Raw genomic sequence first — 21113 nt, 5'->3', positions numbered from 1 at the left:
AGCAGCAGAGCATGAACTATGTGCCATCATTTGAGAAAGAGAATAAGACATTGATTTCTACAGAAGCACACTCAGAGTCTCTGCTGCTTTTAAAATGAATGTGTATTAGTTGAAATATTCAAAAATAATCTTATAATTTAAAAAATTAAGACTGTAAATATTAATGAAGTACCAGGGCGATTGAGACAGGACTCTGTTGCCAGGGAAACCAGCAGGCAGAGCTCTAGCTGTTCCAGTGGCTGCCTGCCTCCCACCTACCCTGGGGGCTGGGGCAGGTCTGAGGCTTAGAAATGTTGCAATCGCCCTGCTGAGTTGGTATCTTCTCTTTGGAAAAAAAAAAAAAAAAAAAAAAAACCCAAAAAACGAATTGAATTCATTTAGAAAAATATTTGCGCTGGTTTATATACATTGAAAATATTCACACAGATCCATGTTTGTAAGAAAACTGTTTTCAACTGCATATCCATTTGCATTTCAACAGAAAATGTTCCCATTGCATTTTATAAAAATAGCCATGAATTTTTTAATGAACAAAGACTCATACATGAGAATTTTTTTTCATTTATCCTGTTGAAAAAATTTTCAGAACCCTGTCATCGTCTTGTGGATTCCATGAGTTAATTCAGCTAGATGTCCTTGTGTCCTCTCAAGACTTCTCTTAAATATTTCTCTTCCATATCTAGTTTTATCTTGAGCCCATCCCTTTTTTCAATATAATTTTTAAAAAGATTTTATTTATTATTTTAGAGAGCGAGAGAGCCGGGGATCCCATGACACCAAGGCCATGACCTGAGCAGAAAACCAAGAATCAACCCACTGAACCACCCAGGCACCCTGAGCCTGACACTTTTTTCTTTTTTTTTTTTTAAGATTTTATTTATTTATTTGACAGACAGAGATCACAAGTAGGCAGAGAGGCAGAATTCCGGCTAAGGAGAGAGCCCTATGTGGGACTCTATCCCAGGACCCTGAGACCATGACCTGAGCGGAAGGCAGAGGCCCAACCCTCTGAGCAACCCAGGCGCCCTAAAGCCTGTCACTTTTAAATGTCAGTGTTTGACATCTTGTCGCTTTACTCCTTGGCGGACTGTGGTAATTTCCGCTGTACTTTAGAGTTGTTAATGCATTCTTACAAAGGTGCTCAGATCAGTGACTTCGTGTTACACGCATATATCTATGAAACTTACATTTACATTGATATTGTTGTGAAAGTTAAAGACAGAGGGACCTATTAGCTTCAGCTTTTCCTAAACTTTGAAAAGAAACCAAAATCTGTCCTTCACCTTTAATGTTTGGAAGATCAGAGTTCCTGTCATTAAGCCATCCTTTTTCTTCCTAGCTGTAGAGAGAAATAATCAGAAAGGAAATCACTGAAGAGTTAAAAAGAAAACAATTTTTATCAAATATATCTGTAACAAGAACTGTTGATTTGTCAACTGGTTGAGACTTGCAAAATCATTACTTGCCATCATTTTGAACTTTACTATCTGTCGACTGTGATTCCAGCAGAGGAAGGCTTATTATTAGGTAGCTTTGGCTAGTTTTTCATGCTATTTTTGCTTGCATAGTTTAGGGATGGGGATAAGTGACCTGCAAGAGAAAGGAACGTGACTAGTGGAAACACTAGCTTGTCTTTGCCAACAGCTGAGCTCTGGGAGGTCAGAAGGGCTCAGAGCACTGGGCCGGGGTCCATCCTGGTGGATTCAGGCACATTCTCTCAGCACATGCTCAGCTCCCGCGGAAGAGGGGCCGCATGGGCCCTGTGTGTGGTTCACTCAAAGCTTCTGCCTTCCCCATGGAAGGGCTCACCTTGAAGCTCTGCGCCGGTGAAGGAGAACTTGCAAGGCTGCCCTGCCCTCTGGATACCACGCCCACCGATGGCAAGTCCTTCGAAACAAAGGTTTTTCAGGATAATTAAATATTTGACAGTGTGAAAAGGAATGTTCAGCGTGAACTGAATCAAAGGTTGGTGGTGGTAAAAGTGCCTCCGGCTTTCTGAGAAAGCAGTAGAAGATGCTAGGCCATCTGCTGTGGCCTCCACCTTCCCCATCCCATCCAGAAATGTCTATGCTGGGAAAGTCTGTTTTCCAATCCTTGGGCCGGGACAATGACATGAAGAGGAGCCTTCTGAGCCAGGACACTGCTTGCTACCCTCAGCTTCACTCTGTGCTGCTCACGCTGCTCCCAGGAGGGCTTGCTTCTCACCTGGCATCTTCACTTCTTCCTTTGCTGTCTTCTGGGATGTAGGTTTCATATGTAGCCTAGGAAGGGGCAGAAAGGCCCAATTGCAGGGTGATTATTATTATCATCATCATCAACTCTCCTTTGATGAGGTTGTACCCATCTTCACGTTCTCACCTGCCCTCCTGCCAGGCCCACAGTAATCCTAAGAACTTTGCTCTTGGCTACACCGACTCCTGGACTTACCGATCCCACCTATTCCCTTCATATAGTAACCGGAGGCAGGCTCTCAGATGGAGAAGCCAGAGACAAAGAGAATCCCCAGGAGTCCAGGTTGGAATCAGGAGCCCGGGAACCTGACTCTGACTGCTCTGATGCGGCTCCTTTCTCCATTGTTGGGGAGTTTGAACCCGGTACATCCTTAGTCTAAAAGAGAGCCTCAGCCTCCTCTCAGCTTCTAGCTGTGCCTCTTAGGAAGGCTGTGGAACAGCTGCTTGTAACTTGCTCTCAGTGAGAGAACTGAGGGTTTGAAGGCAGCAACTCACCAGGGAGATGGTTGACTTGGGAGGTGGGGTGCGGCAGAAGCGCTGGAGTAAGGCCTCTCGTATCTGCAGGTAAGATAATGCTCCGGTTATGCCAGCCCAAGTCCTTGCCTGGGCACCGCAAGTCAGACGGGGGCTGGGCGGGCAGACTCACCTTCTTGTCCATGAGGCAACCAAACAGCAAGATGAAGACACCCTAAGAAGAGAGATACGTGGATAAGTTAGTCAAGGAGGAAGGAATCAACCAAAACCAGCTCTTTCCCTCTTCTCTTCCTTCAGCCTCTGTCTCCCTAATTCATGTCCCGAGGCTTCCCATCTAGAGTTTTCTGCACATTCACATCATGTGGTGCATAGAATCTGTTTCAGACGCTTCTCTTACTGTTTTGGTGACAAAGGAGATATCAAAGTTTTGGGCACTGACAATTCCCTGACCTCTCTGGCAAAACCAGACACTGTTTTACGGATAAGAAAACCAAAGCTCACAGAGGTTTGTCCAAAGTTCTCCAGCTATTCAGGGGAGGAACTGGGGTCCACACCTAAGTCTTCTAAAATTCCTAAGACTGTTTCTTCTTCTCTGCCATGACACCTCCTTGAGAAGGGACTGGCAACGACTTAGACCATCTCAAAGGGCGACAAGCACAGGCACCACATAGTCACCCACCTGGGTGGTGTTGAGAATCGTGAAGATGTAGTGAGGAACTATGGAGACTTTCTCCAGCAGAGTGGCTAGGCCTAGTCCCCAGGTGAGGCCGAAGATGGGGGTGAGAATGAGCAGGGCTTTGGTCACCCCCAGAAGGGCATGACGCTGCTCCACCGGGGGCCCCTCTGACAGCGAAGGTCTCAGGAGCTTCAGCACAGCCATGGTTAGTACCAGCCCATTCACACCCACGATGGCCAGCACTGGCCCCACGAAGGTGTAGAGCGCCCCTCCTTTCCCATTCAGCCAGCATGCCCCCTCCCCCAGGTATTGCCCTCGGGGTAGGTAGAGGCCCAGGGCGGCCCCTGCAAACCCTATTGGGCACATATAGCCGAGGACCACCATCAGGGAGAGTACTCGGCACTTGGACAGCTGATGGAAGACGAAGAGCAGCTGGTGGGCCAGCATCAGGGCCTGAGCCAGCATCCAGAAGAAGGTGGCCAGGTAGAGGAAGTGACAGAGGAAGGCAGCAGCCAGGCAGAGCGGGCTTCGGGGCCCGGGAGGAAGCAGTGGGGCTCCCAGGAAGCAGGTGTCTGCCGCCAAAAGGCAGAGCACCATGTTGAGCAGAGCCATGTGGCGTAAGTAGGCAACTTTGTTCTGTACCACGACTCTCCACACCAGCCTGTACACGCCCAGGCACACGAGCAGTGCCAGGATGGAGGCCCCCAAGCCCACCTGACTCAGCAGCTCCAGGGTGGGGTTTTCTGGAACAGTATTTTGGGACATGAGGATGGAGAAGGCAGTGAGGTGCCGGCAGATGCACTGAGTGGTGGGGCTGGCGTGGGCCGTCTGCACCTGGCACCCTTCATCTGACCAGCCCCCCTTGCCCTGGAAGAGACCGTGGTCCCAGAAGACACAGTGGGGAGTGTGAGTGCTAGCTGTGTTCCCGAAGTCCATGATGACTTCTCCCTGGTTGAAGGCCTGGCCACCTGCCATGATGGAAATGGAGAGGACCAGCCCAGGAGTGGCATAGAGAGAGTCCCCCAGGCCTTGGCCATAGTTTGAGGGCAGAAGACGGTCCAGTTTCTGCAGCAGCAGGCTAGTAACACTGATGTTAGTTCCATTATGGCGCAGCGGGGCCAGTGAGCGCCTGGGAATGCATGCCTGCAAGGGGGGCTGAGTGGAGAAGGAGGCTCTGTAGTCAGCAGGAAACGCAGGTCCAAGGAGCTGGGTCTGCAGCTGCACGTTCTGCAAGCTGAAGGAGAAGGGCTGACCCTGTGGGCACAGGTGGCACGCCAGGGTCTCCACAGCCAGCAGGAGAGCTGAGCCCACCGAGGGCTTCTGGGCCTGGGCTGGGGCCCACAGAGAGTCGGTGTCCAGGTCGAGGACCTTGTCTGTGGTTTTCAGCAGACCCTGTGACACCCAACAGAGAGATCCCAATGGAGAGCGGAGCCCTGGCCGCTAGAGCCCACAGCACTGGGCGAGGGGCACAGGGAACTCTGGGACCCAAACCCACGTTTCCTAGTCCAGCAGAAGACCCAAGGGTGGAGAGCAAGGGGGATAGGAAGAGAGACCCATGAAGGAAGAGTTTCTGTCGGGGAAGGATGGGGAGCTGTTTAGCTCACTACTGGGGTGGCTTCAAGTATGTGGTCTCCTGATGCAATCCAGACTCTCCACCTGACAGTCTTTCTCTCCCCTCCATCCCTTGGGTCACCCAGACCCTAAGGGGCCCCTTTCCAATTCCTTGACCCCTATAGGTCTATAAAGCTAAGAATGGTCCCCAGTAGTAGAGGGGATGGTGTTCTGAAGTAGAAGACTACATGCACGTCCATCCACCCACATGGGATACACATTTCCAGAGAGGAAGAGTGTGTTGTGTCATTGTCCCTAGTTATTCTTTAGGAAGCCTCTTATTGGTCACCAACTGTTGCCCATAGTGAGAGCTGGGTTAGGTGAGTCTAGCCAAGCCAAGAGTGTTCTAGTATCTCCATGTAGGTATCGTGTGTGTGTGTGTGTGTGTGTGTGTGTTTTTCCGGGGGCGGGGTAGAGGGGCTTCTGGTGCAGGGTGCCTCTGCATGAATGCCTCTGAAGTCACTTCTTCATACCCACTCCTGCCTTCCCTGACCTCCCATGTGTTCCCAGCCTCAGACCTTCTCCACATTCCATGGCCTTAAAGACTGGTGTCCAAGAGGAGAGATGGACTAGGGGAGCAGATACTCAGACTCTAGAAAGGTTTGCTGTCTGACAGCCCATGGTGATATCAGGGGGACAAAAGTGCCCAGAGGTAAAGAGTTTCAGGCCCCCACCACCCAGCTGGCCCCCGCCACGGCTCAGAGAGCTCACCTGCAGGGCCCTGCGGGTAAGCTGTATTCTAGCATCCACCACCACCTGGGCCAGGAATGATATGGTGCCCAGCAGTGCCAACAAGTCAGAGGGAGAGCTCACTGCCGTCACCTGCTCCGACAGCCGTGCCAGGATCTGGGGCACCTCCACAGTAGGCTGGCCCTGGCCTGCCCATAGCAGCTGAGACAGACAAAACAGCAGGAATTGGGGAGGGGGGTGGGCAAGTCCTCATTAGGGAGGGGCCGTCCCTCCCCTATCCCAGTCTTTCCTCCCCATCCCCGCACCAGTCCCAAGGGAACAGGAAACCAAGATTGTGAGAGCCACATAGAAGGAAATGACACTTTCGTGGGACAGACACTTGGTGGGATTAAGATCGGAGAATAGCACATGCCCCACAATGAGAGCGCTGGGCCCTCGCCGGCCCCTGCCTCACTCCCTGGCTCTGCTAGGCTCCAGTTCAGAGAGGGTGAAGGACCTTCAGGCCGGCCTCAGGGGGGAAGGCTTCTGAAGCGAAGTCCTGAGTGAGAAAGGGGTAGGGCATGGAGGTTGAGGCGTGTGGGCAGCGGGGCCGGAAGCGTTACCCGGGCTCTGCGATGCAAGGCCAGGAGCTCTGCGTCTGTGCAGCTGCTATAAACGGGCTCCCAAATCCCATCCGGCCCACAGGTCCGCTTCACCACACCCGTCCTGTTTGCCGGGCATGGGGCCTGTGCCACGTGGCCAGCCTTGGTGACATTCCAGGCAGTAGCTGAGGAGTCCCCTGGGCAGGTGGTGTCTCCATCTGCACAATGATATCGGGGAGGATCGGCAACCACAGTCCAGCCCCAGCCTTTCTGGGGCAGAAGACTGACCAGGCTCTGGAGACTGGCTGTGGGGCCCAGGGCAGGGTCGAGGAGCACTCAGGACAAGGAGGTGAGAGGTCAGCAGGCTGGATCCCAAGCCCCACATACCCTGGATGATGGTAACAGAGATGGGGACCCTGAGAGGGGCCAGCCCTGGGCTCTGCAGCTCACAAGTGTAAGTGGTGTCCACCGCAGGGCAGCGCTGGACGGCCAGCACAAAGCACTGGGAGCCGGGCGCGCTGGCCGAGGAGGCTGCAAATGACGCGAGAGAGGGAACAGTTACTGCACCTGGAATAGACCTGGAACCCAGCAGGCCAAGAGATGTCCTCTCAGTCTTTCTAGAAACTTCAGAAGCAGATGACACAGTGAGGGAGAGCTGAGTGGTACACGAGCATCAAACTATGGAGGCAAGGCTTGGATTTTGGTGAGGGACACCCGGGGGGTCTCTAACTAACCCCAGGACATGAAGCCAGGTTCCTCATTTGTAAAACAGGGTCTATCATCAAATGAACTTCACAGAGTATATTGCAAGAGTTCACTAAGATTGTGTGAAAACATTTTGCAAAGTTATCTACTCTCATGTGGTTATTGCTGGATCGATACAATTAGGATTGCTTGTGGGGTAAAAACAGGGTTGGACTTGGACTCCGAACTCAGGTTGCACTGCAGCCTCTGCTTCCTGTGACCTGGAGAGCCAGCTGCCACCTGTCCCCTGACCCCGACAGCCCCTCCGTACCTTTGCTGCCCTCTCCGGGACTCCAGGAAGCTGTGTAGGCCAGATGTGTGCGAGGGATGCAGCAGGTGAGCTGGAAGCCAGGGCAGGTGGCACAGGAAATGGAGAGCTGGTCTGGAAGCCGAGCCACATCTGTTGCCTGCGGTGGCACCTCCACCAGCTGGGACAGCTCCCACCTGAATCCCTGAGCCTCAAAGCAGCACAGGTACTCACCTGCGGATACACATCTGCTGCACCTCCCAGCTCCTGCGGGCCCCACCTGTGCCACAGAAGCTCTGCTGCTCCCGAAGCTACACCCAAGGTCTGCCTTCCCGGGGGCCTCTCAAGCCCAGCAACAGAGATCCCTGCCCCCGGAAGGATTTCTAGGAGGAAGAGGCCCGGAGAAGAGGCTCCTTTTTAAATAGCCTGGAGCCAAGAATTCCAAGGTGAACCCCTTTCCTGCTAGGGGATGTCTTTCCTGAACCCCCTGCTGCCACTGCAACATCTTGACGGGAACACACTGTCTGTTCACTGCCGAGACTGACCCCTACCTTCGGCATTCTCCTCTTGTGATTGTTCCCATCAGCGGGCCCCTTAGCTTTTGTTTCCCCAGAATGAATAAATGGAAAGATGCAAAGGGAAAGGAAGGGGAGAGAGAAGCAGGAAGGAGAAGAGAGGGAGGAGGAGGAAGGCGAGGGGATCAGGGGAAGAGAAGGCTTAAGAGAAGGGGAAGACATAGGAGAAGAGAGATGAGAGGAAGGGCAGGCTAGCTACCTGCCCATCTGTGGGAGACGTTGAAGATGCTGAGGACAGCCTGGCCCGGGCTGGAGGCCAGGGACACATGTGTCCCTGGCTGCAGGAGGATGAGGGTGGGGCTGCCCGCGGGCCGCAGGAACCAGTTAAGGTTTGTGGTCTCACGGCTCTTGACGAGGGTCAGGTTCAGAGTGGTGCCCGGCGTCCGCACCCAGGAGTTCGGGCTCAGCCTTCCGGGGGCTGCAGGGATGTAGGAGGCAGGGGCCCCTTGGAGCAGGAATTGTGGCCCTCTGCGGTTAAGCTCTCACTCTTTCCCCATCTTCGGGGAGCCCATTCCTCCTCATTTCCTCCTCATTCCCTCCCCACAGCCCCCAGTACTATGTCACTTTGTTTTGTCGCTGGATGAGTGTGGCTGCTGCTGTCCAGTTGGAGAACTCTGTCTTAGGGAGCCAAACAGGGAAGCCTTGTGGCCCATGATTTTCCCTCCCTAGGCAACCTGGGGCTGCTGGAGCCCCTTCCTGGCCCTCTAGGGTCAACAACAGTCACTCTAGCCCTTTCTCTCCTTGTCCATATGTCTCAGGAGCCCTACTGTTCATTAGTCTCACTACTCAGGTCCCAAGCTCAGGGCTGTGACCCCCCACCCCAGGATAACTGGCAATTCTCCTGCCCAGTGGAGGAACCCGGGCTTGGGCCAGCTGGCAGAAATACAGGGGTCAGAGAGGAGAAAACACACTGGGGCTCATTGGTTTCCAACTTCCCAACCCTCCTTACCAGGTGGCAGCAACTGGCAGTACCCGGCTTCGGTAGAGCCAAGGACCAGACAGCCACAGGGCCTGTGGTTGTGGGTGGTCTGGCACGGGCGGTGATGGGAGCAGACACTGGTGTTCCACTGGTACCCAGACAGGCACGCACAATAGCTTTGCCCATCCGCGTGGACGTTACACTCTGCAGCAGAGGGTGGGGACAAGAAGTGGACAGGCTGTGGGAGAGAGCCAGGTAGTCTGATGCCTGAGAGGTTCTAGGGCTGGCTGTCCGGAGCCATCCCAAAGTCACAAGGGCCTCAGCCGTCAGGGACTGCCTCCTCAGGGTGAAAAGCAGCAGAGGATTTCCTGCTGGGCAAAATCATCAGGGGTTGGGGGGGGTGGAGAAATCTGACCCACCACTGTCTGCCTCTTGGGCCTCTGCCAAAGTTTAGAAGATGGGGACATGGAACAGGAAGGGAAGGGTCTGTCTGGTGGGGAGGTGAGGAAGGAGCCTGCCCATGGAGACCCTCCAGGAAATGGGAGGGGTTGGCAGCGGTCAAGGTGAGCTGGCTGCAGGAGACCTAGGAAGCCCGTGTCCCCTTCTCTCTGAGCCCCCATCCCCCACAAGTGGTGGACGGGCCACTGAGAGACAGGGCTCCGTAGAATCCCCCCTACCTGTTGTGAGGCTGAGGCCAGTGAGAGTTCTTGGGAAAGAGGAAGCCGAGGCAAGGGGGCGAGTCAGGGTCCTGGAGATTGCCAGTGGCCAGGTCTGGTTTGACAAGGCCAGCTGTACATAGACCGAGGCCAGGACTGATTCTACAGGAGCAGAGGGGGGGCAGCTGGAGAGGAGAGGCGGCAAGGCTATGGGCTGGTCCCCTTTTGCCTCCCATACCTGACTGGTCCCTGCCCAGACCCTAGGCAGATCCCACCTCCCACAGCCCAGCTAGTCGCTGACAAGACTTGAGAGAGCTGTAACCCTTCACTAGCCACGGTGCATTCACACACAACTCCATGTTACCCTCCCCCAAACCCTCATTTATAGATGAGGCTCTCAAGGGGAATGATTTTCTCAAGTCCTCACAGCTAGAGAACTGGCCTCTGGATCTGTGTGTCCACCATGAGCAGCCATGAATCCAGTCTTCTGGGGGCCATCTTCAGCCTCACACCCTGCTCCCTGTCCTCTCCCTTTGCCCTCCCTCCACTCCCTGCTTCCTCCTCCTGTCCACTCCATCCACTCACCACCTTCTCCACTCCTTTGGTCCAATGGCTGCCCCGATTCCCCTCCAGCCTGACTCTGTGCCTGGAACAGAGCACAGAGGAGAGATCTCTGAGAGGAGGCTGACCCCAAGTTTCTCCCAGAGACACCTTCTTCCCTAGGGGACTCAGGCCAGCCTGAGTAATTTGGCATGTCTCCATCTCTTTGAGGCTCTTCTTTCGCCTAGCTAGACCTAAGCAGGCACATCAGGAGAGGAACGCAAGCTTCCGGTAGGAGGCACCAGGGCTGCAGCCCAGAGGACTCCACCAGGGCCTGCAAATCCCACCTGAACCCAGAACCCGGCACACCCTAGAGAGTCAACATGCTTTGCTTAATTCCTTCCTGAATTTACCTGTCCCTGGGCCTCTAAGCTAACTGAAATGGCAGTGTCTGGAACGCCATTGGGGAGGGCTGGGCAGAGCCGGCTGGGGCCCAGCGGCTTGGGAAATTCTGTTTTCTCCATAGGAATTGCCACGAAGGTGAGCATAAAGCAGCATCTTCCCTTCGTCTCTCGTTCCTATAAATCATCTCCTCACTAACTCCTCCCTCTCTCAAAATTGTATATGAACATGCGTACTATCTAAAAACAGACACAGATATGGATATGGATAGAGAAGCAGATGTCTTCCTGGGAGAAAACAGAGATCCCAAAGTGCTAACTCGACTTTGCTGTCTTCAGAATCTCTCCTGTCCTCTATGCCCATGGTTCCCAACTCTGGAAAATTCTTCTTTTCTTTCCATTTTTAAATTGTAAGCTTGACTGGGAGAGCCTTCATCCAAAGTGCAGCTGGCAACACTGGAGTTCACAGTGACTCGAAGAAACAAAAGCTCTCCCACTCCCTGGAAAACAAGACTGACCTCTCAGAGATTTTTATAAGAAACTGGCCTCTCTTTTTCTATATTACTTCCTCTCCCGTCAGTCCTTGCTCCTCTACCTGTCCCTTCATCCACACCGGTTGCCTCTCATGCTGACAGGCCCCTGTGTCAGCTCTGGAGACCTTCCCTGGGTCCTCGTCCCAGTCTTACTCACAGGTTGGGATACTTGCGCAACTGGAGACTCCACCGGGGGCAGAGTCATGGCCAGGAGTAGCACGGGGAGAGCTGCACAGACCATGGCTCAGGGAGGCAGTCCTCAAGAGTCCTGCGGTTGCTGCATGATGCAAATTCCCTCAGAGAAGGGCTGGCAAGGCTCAGCAGCGGGGATGGGAGGGGAGAGGGGACCAGAGTCAGCCGAATTTACAGAGGAAGTTCGATAGTCTGTGACTGAGTCACATGGGCATCCAGCTCCCTGTGGGGCCACCTGGAACCCATGGGCCCCAGTGAGAATGGTCTGCACGGCTTCCCCCTGGGGTCTGAACCAAGAACTCAGTGTACAGGAGAGGGCTTGAGGGTCCCAGGTCACAATGAGCAATGTGCCAGTAAGCCAGGGACCTGGGAAATCTGGATCATGGATCCCAGAGCCAATGCAGAAAAGACAAACATTAGGGCTGACTTCTGGCCTAGAATAATTTCTGGACTCTTAAATTTAACCAAGAACCTGGAAAAATGCTGGGAGAAATAGTTTTGAAGTGAGGATGTCTTTTCTAAATATGACACAAAACCCAGAAAGCAGAAAAAAAAATAAATTAGGCTGTCTAAAATGCTATAAATTGGGGAGGAAAAGCACATTGCAGTGAAAAGGTGAAAGACAACATGTTTGTAGCATGATGCTTGAGTAGAGAGGGCCAGCCTTAACGTAAGAGATTTTTATCTTACATCAGTAAGATAGAAAATAGGCAAAAAATAGAAAAAGTCTCTTTACTGAAAAAGAATTACCAATAGTTTGACAAACATATAAAAAATCCACATTGAGGGGCACCTCAGTGGCTCAGTTGTTAAGCATCTGCCTTTGGCTCAGGTCATGATCTCAGGGTCCTGGGATCGAGTCCCATACTGGGCTCCTTGCTTGGCGGGGAGCCTGCTTCTCACTTTCCCACTCCCCTAACTTGTGTTCCCTCTCTCGCTGTGTCTCTCTCTCCCAAAAAAAAAAAAAATTCCACATTGAAATAAGAAAATAAAACTGAAATAAAAAAGAAAAAACAGACAAAAATAAGAAAACAAAAAAAGAAAAAAGAAAAAAAACGAAATAAAATATTCTGTCACCTACTAATTATCAAAAGACAAGATACTGATTATATTCGTTGTTGAGAGAAGTGTAGTGATACATGTATACAAAAATGTGTGTACAAGGATGTTCAAGGCAGAGTTGTTCGTGATAGCAAATGAATTAAACAACCAAAATGTCCATTCAAAAAGGACATTTCCAAACAACTGAACATCGCTGTGGAAAAAAAGTGAGGTAACTCTATTTTGAGGTGAATCCCCATATATATGGCACAGTGTGAAGTGTGTATTATGCCATCTTTTACATTAAAAAAAGGGAATCTATATTCAACATCTATGCTTTTTATACCTAGAATATTTCTGGGAAAACACCTCAGAACGTTGGCAACTGTTGCTTCTGGGGAAGGGGATTAAGGGTGCAGATGTGTCTGTTTGATAAATATCTTTTCTAAACATAGGTATGTATTTTCCCAATTAAAAAAAGGAAGAGTAGATTTAAATATGCACACACACACATACATACACACATGCATAAACACACACGTGTGCATGCTCATACACGCACACACACACACACAAACACACACACACACAATCTAGGGTAAAAATCTAGCCCCAGTACATTTCTACTTTCCCCCACCTCCTCAACTGTCCCCTTGCTAGGATGGCTGCTAAGACATAGTGGACACACAGAGCAATGACATAATGGGAACAAAGACTTTGTTAATAATTGATTTCAGAAAACTTGAGAATGATAAAGAATTAGGTTTGAGAACGTGGAGGGGGGGATGCCATCAGCGTGTTGGGAACCGTCCACGGCAGCTGCAGGTGGTCTCAGAGGAGCTGGGGGATATGGGCCACCACCAGCTTCTGCCACAGTCTCCAGAGTGCATCAATCCAAGCCTAAGGTGGTCCTGGACGGGGCTCGACAGGGTCTTTCAAGGAGCAGGAACTACAGAAGATAGAGGTGGAACTGTTTCTGTAATTGGAGAGAAGTTTCAAGCACTTTTGCTTGTACAAAAAATTACTGAGGAAAGATCGGACAGAAATGCTACAGGTTCCGGGAAATGTCCATTGACTTTAACTTCGGATTCCTCAGGGCTTCACACTGCCCACCAGACAGCCGTAAGTGATATTTGTTTTAAACGATTCAGTGGATAAATGACACATGCCAAGGGGCGTCTGGGAGGCTCAGCGGGTTAAACATCTGAAGCTTGATCTCAGCTCAGGTCTTCAGCTTAGGGTGGTGGGTTTGCCTGTGTGGGGGCTCCGCACCCAGTTAGGAGCCTACCTAAAAAAAAAAAGAAAGAAAGAAAGAAAGAAACACATCAAGACATTAATGGTGGCTGAAACTGAATGGTGGGATTTGGATGTTTTTCTGTGTTCTGTATTTTTCAATGATTTTTCAATCATTCCATAATGGAAAAAAAGTTCTAATAAAAATATCAGATCTTGGGTGCCTTGGTGGCGCAGTCGCTTAAGTGATCTGCTCTTGATTTCATCTTAGTCATGATCTGGGGAGGGGAGAGGTCCCTGCTCAGCGGGAAGTCTGCTTGAGATACTCTCCCTCTGTCCCTTCCCACCCTGATTGCTTGCACGCACACTCTCTCTTAAATGAATAAATAGATCTTAAACAAAAACCAAAAAACAAATCTTTTAGTCTCAACTTCTTTCTTACAGACCAACCAAGTTCAGAGTCCTTCAGGTTGGCCCAGGCGTCCCCGGGTTGGCAGGAAGCACCGGGAGGCGGAATCAGGTCTCCGGCTTAGGGCGGGGTTCAGGCAAACGGGTCCTTAATTGCTGCCACTCTACTCCCAAGTCAAAGGTCAACCATGAGGCTATTGACCTCTGTAATGATGTTTGGAAACCAGTTAAGTTTCCACCCCTGCGGGCAGCTTTTCTGGACTCCTAGGTTGCACCCTGGGCAAAAGAAATTTCCTTTCCATTCCTTGGTGCTTTGAGCCCTCCAGGCCAAGTTGGCAGAGTCTTTGATAGCAAAGGTTTATAATCTGGGTTTCTCTCCTCTGTATCCAAACTGGTTATTTTAGGAGGTTTTACCTCTATTACTATGTAAACTACTAATAGATTACTAAAGAATAAATGTAGTTTAGACCTTTAGTCCATATGAATCCTAAATTCTTTCTCTTTCCACCTGATGGGGCATGACATTATTGGAAATATTAAATGATGGGTTGTTAGGTTGGGAAGGGACCTCACCTGAGATCCTGGGTCCAAGGATCCAGAAGGGGGTCCCGCAGGCCCAGCCTAGAGGCTCCTTGGCTTTGCACAGGATAGAAGTAAAATGAGAGCAAGAGGGAAGTGAAAGGAGTTCACTGAGTAGCTTGAGTGACGGAGAATAGCAGACTGTGTGTCTGGGAGACTTGGAAAGGAAAAGAGAGTTGGAGGGGGGGCAGTTAGGGGTTGCTGAGGGTTAAGGGTTTCCATTGGAAAGGGGTCCCAGATATGTGTTCCTTCAGGAATCCAGGATAGGATCCGACCAAAGGTCAGTGACCAGAGAATTATAGGTGCTATTTCGTTAACTGCTGAAGGTAGGGAACATTGATGCCTATGTCAACTCAGGTTTGTTAGAAGCTAATGTTCTAGAACATGTTTGGTACCCGGCTCTTCTTAGCCATTGGCAGGTGTTTGGGGGCCAAGGATGGAACTCAGAGGATGCTTAACTCTCTTGCTTCCCCCTTGGAGTGGGAATGCAGCTTCTCTGGTTTTTACTCAGATGCCAGGTGAAATATAGAATGTGAGTAAATAGGGCCTAGCAGGAAAACAGCAGAAATGGAGCCTTTTCAGTTTCCCTGCCTCACTGTTATCTACTCCAGCTATGCCAGCTCTCTCAAATTATAGAAGAGGAAAAGGAGCCAGGAGGGCACACAGCTAGTGGATGGCAGAACCAAAGCTTAAAGCCAGGTCTTCTGACTTTGAATCTAAGGAATTTAGATAAAGGAAATTAAGATAGATCAATTTAAGTACAGAATCATAGGAACTTCTAGCCACAAAAATGCATTAAAGATAGTATGAGATAGCATTTGATCCCACAAAGAAGTTCTTCAAAAAGATCCCAGTTCTTCAAAAAGGCTTCTTTTCCTAAGGAGGAGAGGAAATGAATATAATATAAAAACAGGAGGGAGTATGGAGAGTATGTGCCTAAGAATAAAGCAGTTCTTTCAAAGTCAGCTCATGAATACCTTACTTATCTAGATGTCCTTAAATCAGCAAATGTGACCACTGGGAACAAAAGCTGTGATCTACAAGGAAAAATACGAAATGTCTCATACAAATCACAAAAGGCTGCAAGATGGTAATATAACTCCACAAAGAAGAACAATTCTTTTTCTGTGAGTGAACAACTACGTGTTAAGGTTTGAAAGGGGGAAAGTAATGGGGAAGCAGACACAAGCATCAACAAGGTTCGGGAAGGAACACAAGGAAGCAGACACAATGATCAACAAGGTTCAACAACTCTTGATCTGGGGATCAAGAGGAGCTTCATTACTGGAAGAGCTGACAGAGAGAAGGTGGTTTGGATCTCAGCCAGATGCATTTCCCAATACATCTTCCCTGAGCTGAATTTACCTAGCTAGTTCCTGACACAGCCACGCATCTCCGGGTCTCTCTTGTAGGGACAGGGTTGCTCAGGAGGAGTCTGGATGACTGGCCATTCCCAAAGAGCGAGCATCGAGAGCTTATTCTGCATTCTTACCAAGCAGTGAAATCACTTTTTGCTTGGGAAGAGGGAGAGGGGACAAAGACTATCTATCCTTCTGGGGAGGAGACGTTCCCTCCCCTTGGTGGAAATGTGAGAAGAAAAGAGTAAACGTTCCATGCCAACACCATGCAAGATTATAACAAGATTTATTTCAATATTCTAGTGAAAGAGAAAACTGGAAAACTTCATTTAACTAATAACAATATATACAAATGAGTAGATTTTATAAAATCAGTAAACTTGGAAAATCTGTTCCAACACCTTGCTACACACCTTAGAGTAATTGTGTGTCAAGAACAAAAAAATGGTATGTACTTGTTCTGGAAGCCTGATGTTACCAATTCTATCCCACTTATCTTCTGACTCACTTCCTAGAACTACCCTCCACCCATAATCCCAGGTTTACCATGGAAGTAGTCACTTTGTACAGTCATGCTACTGTTCCCTGACTACAGTCAATAAGGACACACCTAATGCGTTGGAACATTACTCTCTTCTGAGATATTCTGGGAGCCCTGAGCTGGTGAGAGCCCGAGCTTGGACCTGCAACACGTAAATCTCAGCAGTTACTGGTTTTCAGTCATTTGGACTGGGGAAACGGTCTGTGCTCAAAGGAAGAGTAAGGCTAACGTGTGGACAGAAATGGAAAGAAACAAGAAGAGAGCCCATTGCTTTAACTTCAGTTTATTCTTGAAGCTCCTTTGCACTCCTGATCTTGAGTTCCAACAGGGACTCCCCCCCCAGCTTCTTTTAATTATTTCCCTTCTTGCTTGAGCTAGTTAGAGCAGGTTTCTGTTATTTCCAGCTGAAGGAATGTGTAGGACACATGCTCAGAAAAGCCAAGGAAGTTGTGAGGACGGAAAAGTGGTCATTATATCAAGTGACAGGAGTAAAGAACCTTGTGATTCAAGACACCCACTTCATCTTTCTAGAGACCTTGCTTTTTACACCAATACAATGAAGGAGTTGAATTACGTGATCACAGTAGCACAGCTGACCCTTGAAAAACAGAGGTTTGAACCGCGTGGGTCCACTTACATGCAATCTTTCTTCAATACAGTACAGTGTTATAAATGCATTTTTTTTCTTTAAGATTTTCTTTTCTTCCTTTTTTTTTTGGAGTAGTTGACACATGATATTATATTAGTCTCAGGTGTACAACATAGTGGTTCAACAACTCTGTACCTTATGCCAAGCTCACACAAGTGTAGCCGTTATCTGGCACCATACAATGCTATTACAATACCATTGACTAGGTTCCCTATGCTGTATCTTTTATTCCTGTGACCTATTCATTCCATACCTGGAAGCCTGCACCTTCCACTGCCTGTCACCCCTTTTGCCCATCCCCCTCCACTCTCTTATGATCTTCTTAACATTTTGTTTTCTCTAAGTTACTTTGTTGTAAGAATGCAGCATATAATACATGTAACACACAAAGTACATGATAACAAACTGCTTATGTGATCAGTAAGGTTTCCAGCCACCACTCAGCTATTAGTGGTTGTTTATGAGGAGGTCAAAAGGATTATATACAGAGTTTTGACTGTGGTGGAGTTAGCACCCCTAACCCTCAAGTTGTTCAAGGATCAACTAACTGTGCTTTAAAAAATCTTGTTCCAATTCCTTCTGGCCCTCCTGGTTTCTAATGCAAAATCCATAGTTATTGTTCCCTGGTAAGTAATGTGTCATTTCCATGGCTGCTTTAAAGTTTTTTCCCTTTATTTTGAAACTGTTATGATGTGGCATGGCTGGGTTTTTTTTTTTTTTTAAAGGCTTATCCTGTTTTGGATTCACTGAGCTGTTTGCATATGTAGCTTTATGTAATCCATCAAATTTGAGCATTTCAGCCATTATTTCTTCAAGTATTTTTTCTGTACCACATTCTTTCTCCTCTTTTTCTTGGACTCTAATGACAAATATTAGACTTTTGCCCCCCTGTATTATTTTTTTCATAGACCCCTGTATCTTTGTTCAGTTTTTCAAATTTTTTTCTCTCTCTGTTGCAAATAACAGATGTGATTATGTTAAGGATCTTGAGATAGGAAGTTCATTCTGGATTATCTGGGTGGGCCCAAAGTAATCACAAGCATCCTTATAAAAGGAAGACAGGACTGTGGGGGACAAAAAAGATCTACAACAGAAGCTGTGTTTGGGGTGATGTGCTTTGAAACTGGAGAAAGGGACCATGAGCCAAGAATGAAGGTAGCCTCTAGAAGCTGGAAGAAGGGGGCGCCTGGGTGGCTCAGTGGGTTAAGGCCTCTGCCTTCAGCTCAGGTCATGGTCTCAGGGTCCTGGATCAAGCCCCTCATTGGGCTCTGTGCTCAGCAGGGAGCCTGCTTCCTCCTCTCTCTCTCTGCCTGTCTCTGCCTACTTGTGATCTCTCTCTCTGTCAAATAAATAAATAAAATCTTAAAAAAAAAAAAAAGAAAAAGCCGGAAGAGACAAGGAAATGGATTCTTCTCCTGAGCCTCTAAAAGAAATGCAGCCCTGCTGACATCTTTATCTTAACCCTGTAAGATTCACTTCTGATGTCTGATCCTCATGACTGTAAGATATGACATTCATTTTGTTTTAAATCACTATATTTGTAGTAATTTGTTATAAAAGCAATATGAAACAAATAGAATCCATGCAGTAACTTAAAAAAATTTTTTTTGATTACTGTTGTTACGATTTGGATCTTTCTGTTTTCTGTTTCTTCACCGAGACTTCCTCCTTTGATTCGTTTCAGGAATATTCATACTTATGACACTTTTATAATAATTGCTTTAATGTCTTTTTTTTTTCAAGATAATTCTAACATCTGTGTCATTTCAGTATTGCTGTCTGTTCATTGTTTTTTTTCCCATGTGAGTTGAGATTTCCTTTTTTTTTTTTAATATGCCAAGTAATTTTGGATTGTATCTGGACATTTGATATTATGTTGTTTAAATCCAATGGAAAATGTTGATATTTTTGTGTTGCAGGCATTGCCCTGGTTGATTAGGGTCATGAGATCTGACCGACCATGTGTGGATTGTATTTTTAACATCAGTTCCCTTTCCAAAAGTCTTAAGTGCTATTCAGATCTGCTGCATACACGCCCCCAGTGGCCAGTATGGACACTGGTGATGGTCTGTCTCACTGTAGTTCTAAGTGTATGGTGGTATGCTATTTTAGGGTCAGATTCAGACATGCATAACAGGGGATGATCCCAGGATTTCATAAAACTCAATGGGGTCATCTTCTTGAACTCTTTATCTCTCAAGTCACTCAAATTACTCTGGAATAATACTTTTGTCAAGGTCCCAGTCATACAGCACACTTAACCCCTGTTTCTATTGCATGTGTTTTAAACACATTTTTAAGTGCATTACAGAAGGCTTATGACAGAGATTTCCTTAATACACTCTTCTCAAAGTAGCATGCACATATCTCTTATAACCATCATTAGTACTTTTTTTCCTTTTTTTTAGAGGGTGGTAGGGGCAGAGGGAGAGGGAGAGATAAAGTCTTAAGAGGCTCCAGGTTTAGCGCCAAGCCCCATGTGGCGTTTAATCTCACAACCCTGAGATTGTGACCTGAGCCAAAATCAAGAGTCAGATGTTTAACCCACTGAGACAATCAGGCACCCCTTTATTACATTTGTTTAAAAAATTCTCTAGGGGGGCCTGGGTGGCTCAGTGGGTTAAGCCTCTGCCTTCGGCTCAGGTCATGATCCCAGGGTCCTGGGATTGAGCCCCTAATGGTGCTCTCTGCTCAGCAGGGAGCCTGCTTCCCCCTCCCTCTCTGCCTGCCTCTCTGCCTACTTGTGATCTCTCTCTCTTGGTTAAATAAGCAAATGAAATCTTAAAAAAAAAGATTTTTATTTATCTATTTGACAGAGAGAGAGAGAGAGCGCTCAAGCAGGAAGAGGGAGAAGCAGGCTCCCTGCTGAGCAGGGATCTTGATGTGGGACTCAATCCCAGGACCCTAGGATCATGACCTGAGCTGAAGGCAGACACTCAACCAACTGAGCCACCCAGATGCCCCATATCCATTACCTTTAAAAAGACTGCTTTGTTTGTAGCAGATGGATGGCACTCTTACAGTCACTGTTATTACATGTGTTTCTAAACCCTTCTCCAGATGCATTACAGAAGAACTAAGTATCCTTAGAACACTTAATAATATCTTTTACATGGGTACCTGGGTTGGCTCAGTCAGTTAAGCATCTGCCTTTGGCTCAGGTCATGATCTCAGGGTCCTGGGATCAAGCCCCTTGTTGGGCTCACTGCACATTGGAGAGTCTGCTTCTCCCTCTCCCTCTGCTCCACCCCCAGCTCATGCTCTCTCTCTGTTAAATAAATAAAATCTTTAAAATAAAACATCCTTTACAGGATAAAATCCAACCTCCTCAAGTCTAACTGATGTAATGAGATGGGTAGAGGCCATTTGATGGGTCAGAATTGCCAATAGGAAGTGAACTGATCACTTCCTGACCTGATAATACTCAGGTCAAATAAAAATGAGGGTGAGTACCATGCTGTCTCCTTCAGTGTGGGGCAGGATTAGTTTGGACCTTTATCTCACACCTAAAGAATAAGTCCCACCAAATAGGATTTTGCATTCAATTAAAATTCCACTGTGTTAGGGTGACAAGGATATATCAAAAATATAAAAGCAAGAAAATAATTTATTTCAAAAAGCAACTTTGATATTAGTTTATTAGAGCGATTCAGGCTTGTTGAAAAAAATTAAGATAACTAAAGACAATGTATAATTTAGAAACTGAAAGTACTTACGGCTCTTTTTCTGGTCATGAAATGAACCAAGCTGTATACTTTGCTTTTGAGTTATTTACTTTAAAAGTGTTATGTTTCTTGTTTTTGTTTCTAAAAATGAAATGTCCACAACTTTCATGTTGCTCTCTCACACACAGAAGAAATATACAAAGAAGTTGATTTTTACTTAATGTAGTTCTCAGATTGTTTTTTCTTGAGTCTGTGAATTTTAAACAAATTTTAGAAAAGAAATTTATTGAAGAATGACCCAAGAAGTGGAAATAACCTACCATACAAAAATAGTAGAATTAATAAACAAATTATAGATAGTTTTACAATGTACTACCATACTTTATTATTTATTTATTTTTAAAAATCAAACAATATTTATTTATTTATTTGAGAGAGAGAGCACATGCTCAAGCATGAGCAGTGGGGAGGAGGAGAGAAAGAAGCAGACTCCCTGCTGAGCATGGAGCCCGACAAGGGGCTTGATCCCAGGACCTGGGATCTTAACCTGAGTCAAAGGCAGATGCTTA

General features: G+C 47.8%; 1 protein-coding gene across 2 annotated transcripts; it reads right to left on the bottom strand.

The window, feature by feature from the left end:
- Positions 1-1550: 1550 nt before the first annotated feature.
- LOC111154182 (adhesion G protein-coupled receptor F3) lies at positions 1551-11119 on the bottom strand. 2 transcript variants are annotated; one of them, XM_022513623.1, is made up of 14 exons: positions 11036-11119; positions 9986-10050; positions 9426-9589; positions 8779-8952; positions 8029-8247; positions 7279-7488; positions 6651-6794; positions 6285-6481; positions 5704-5883; positions 3385-4773; positions 2878-2919; positions 2727-2789; positions 2206-2261; positions 1551-1590 (listed from the first exon to the last, which is right to left on the bottom strand). In XM_022513623.1, exons 1-14 carry the CDS (start codon positions 11117-11119, stop codon positions 1551-1553), a joined length of 3027 nt encoding a protein of 1008 aa, XP_022369331.1. The 2 variants fall into 2 exon arrangements, with proteins under 2 accessions (XP_022369331.1, XP_022369332.1); XM_022513624.1 differs by lacking the exon at positions 1551-1590 and having other exon boundaries at positions 2202-2261; positions 9426-9566; positions 9990-10050.
- Between the last annotated feature and the right edge of the window lie 9994 nt (positions 11120-21113).

This window comes from Enhydra lutris, unplaced genomic scaffold (assembly GCF_002288905.1).
Source record: "Enhydra lutris kenyoni isolate GAN:26980312 unplaced genomic scaffold, ASM228890v2 scaffoldscaffold35, whole genome shotgun sequence".
NCBI classification, from domain to species: domain Eukaryota; kingdom Metazoa; phylum Chordata; class Mammalia; order Carnivora; family Mustelidae; genus Enhydra; species Enhydra lutris.
Note: the sequence above shows the minus strand (reverse complement) of the source record. Positions and strands in the feature narration are given on the sequence as shown.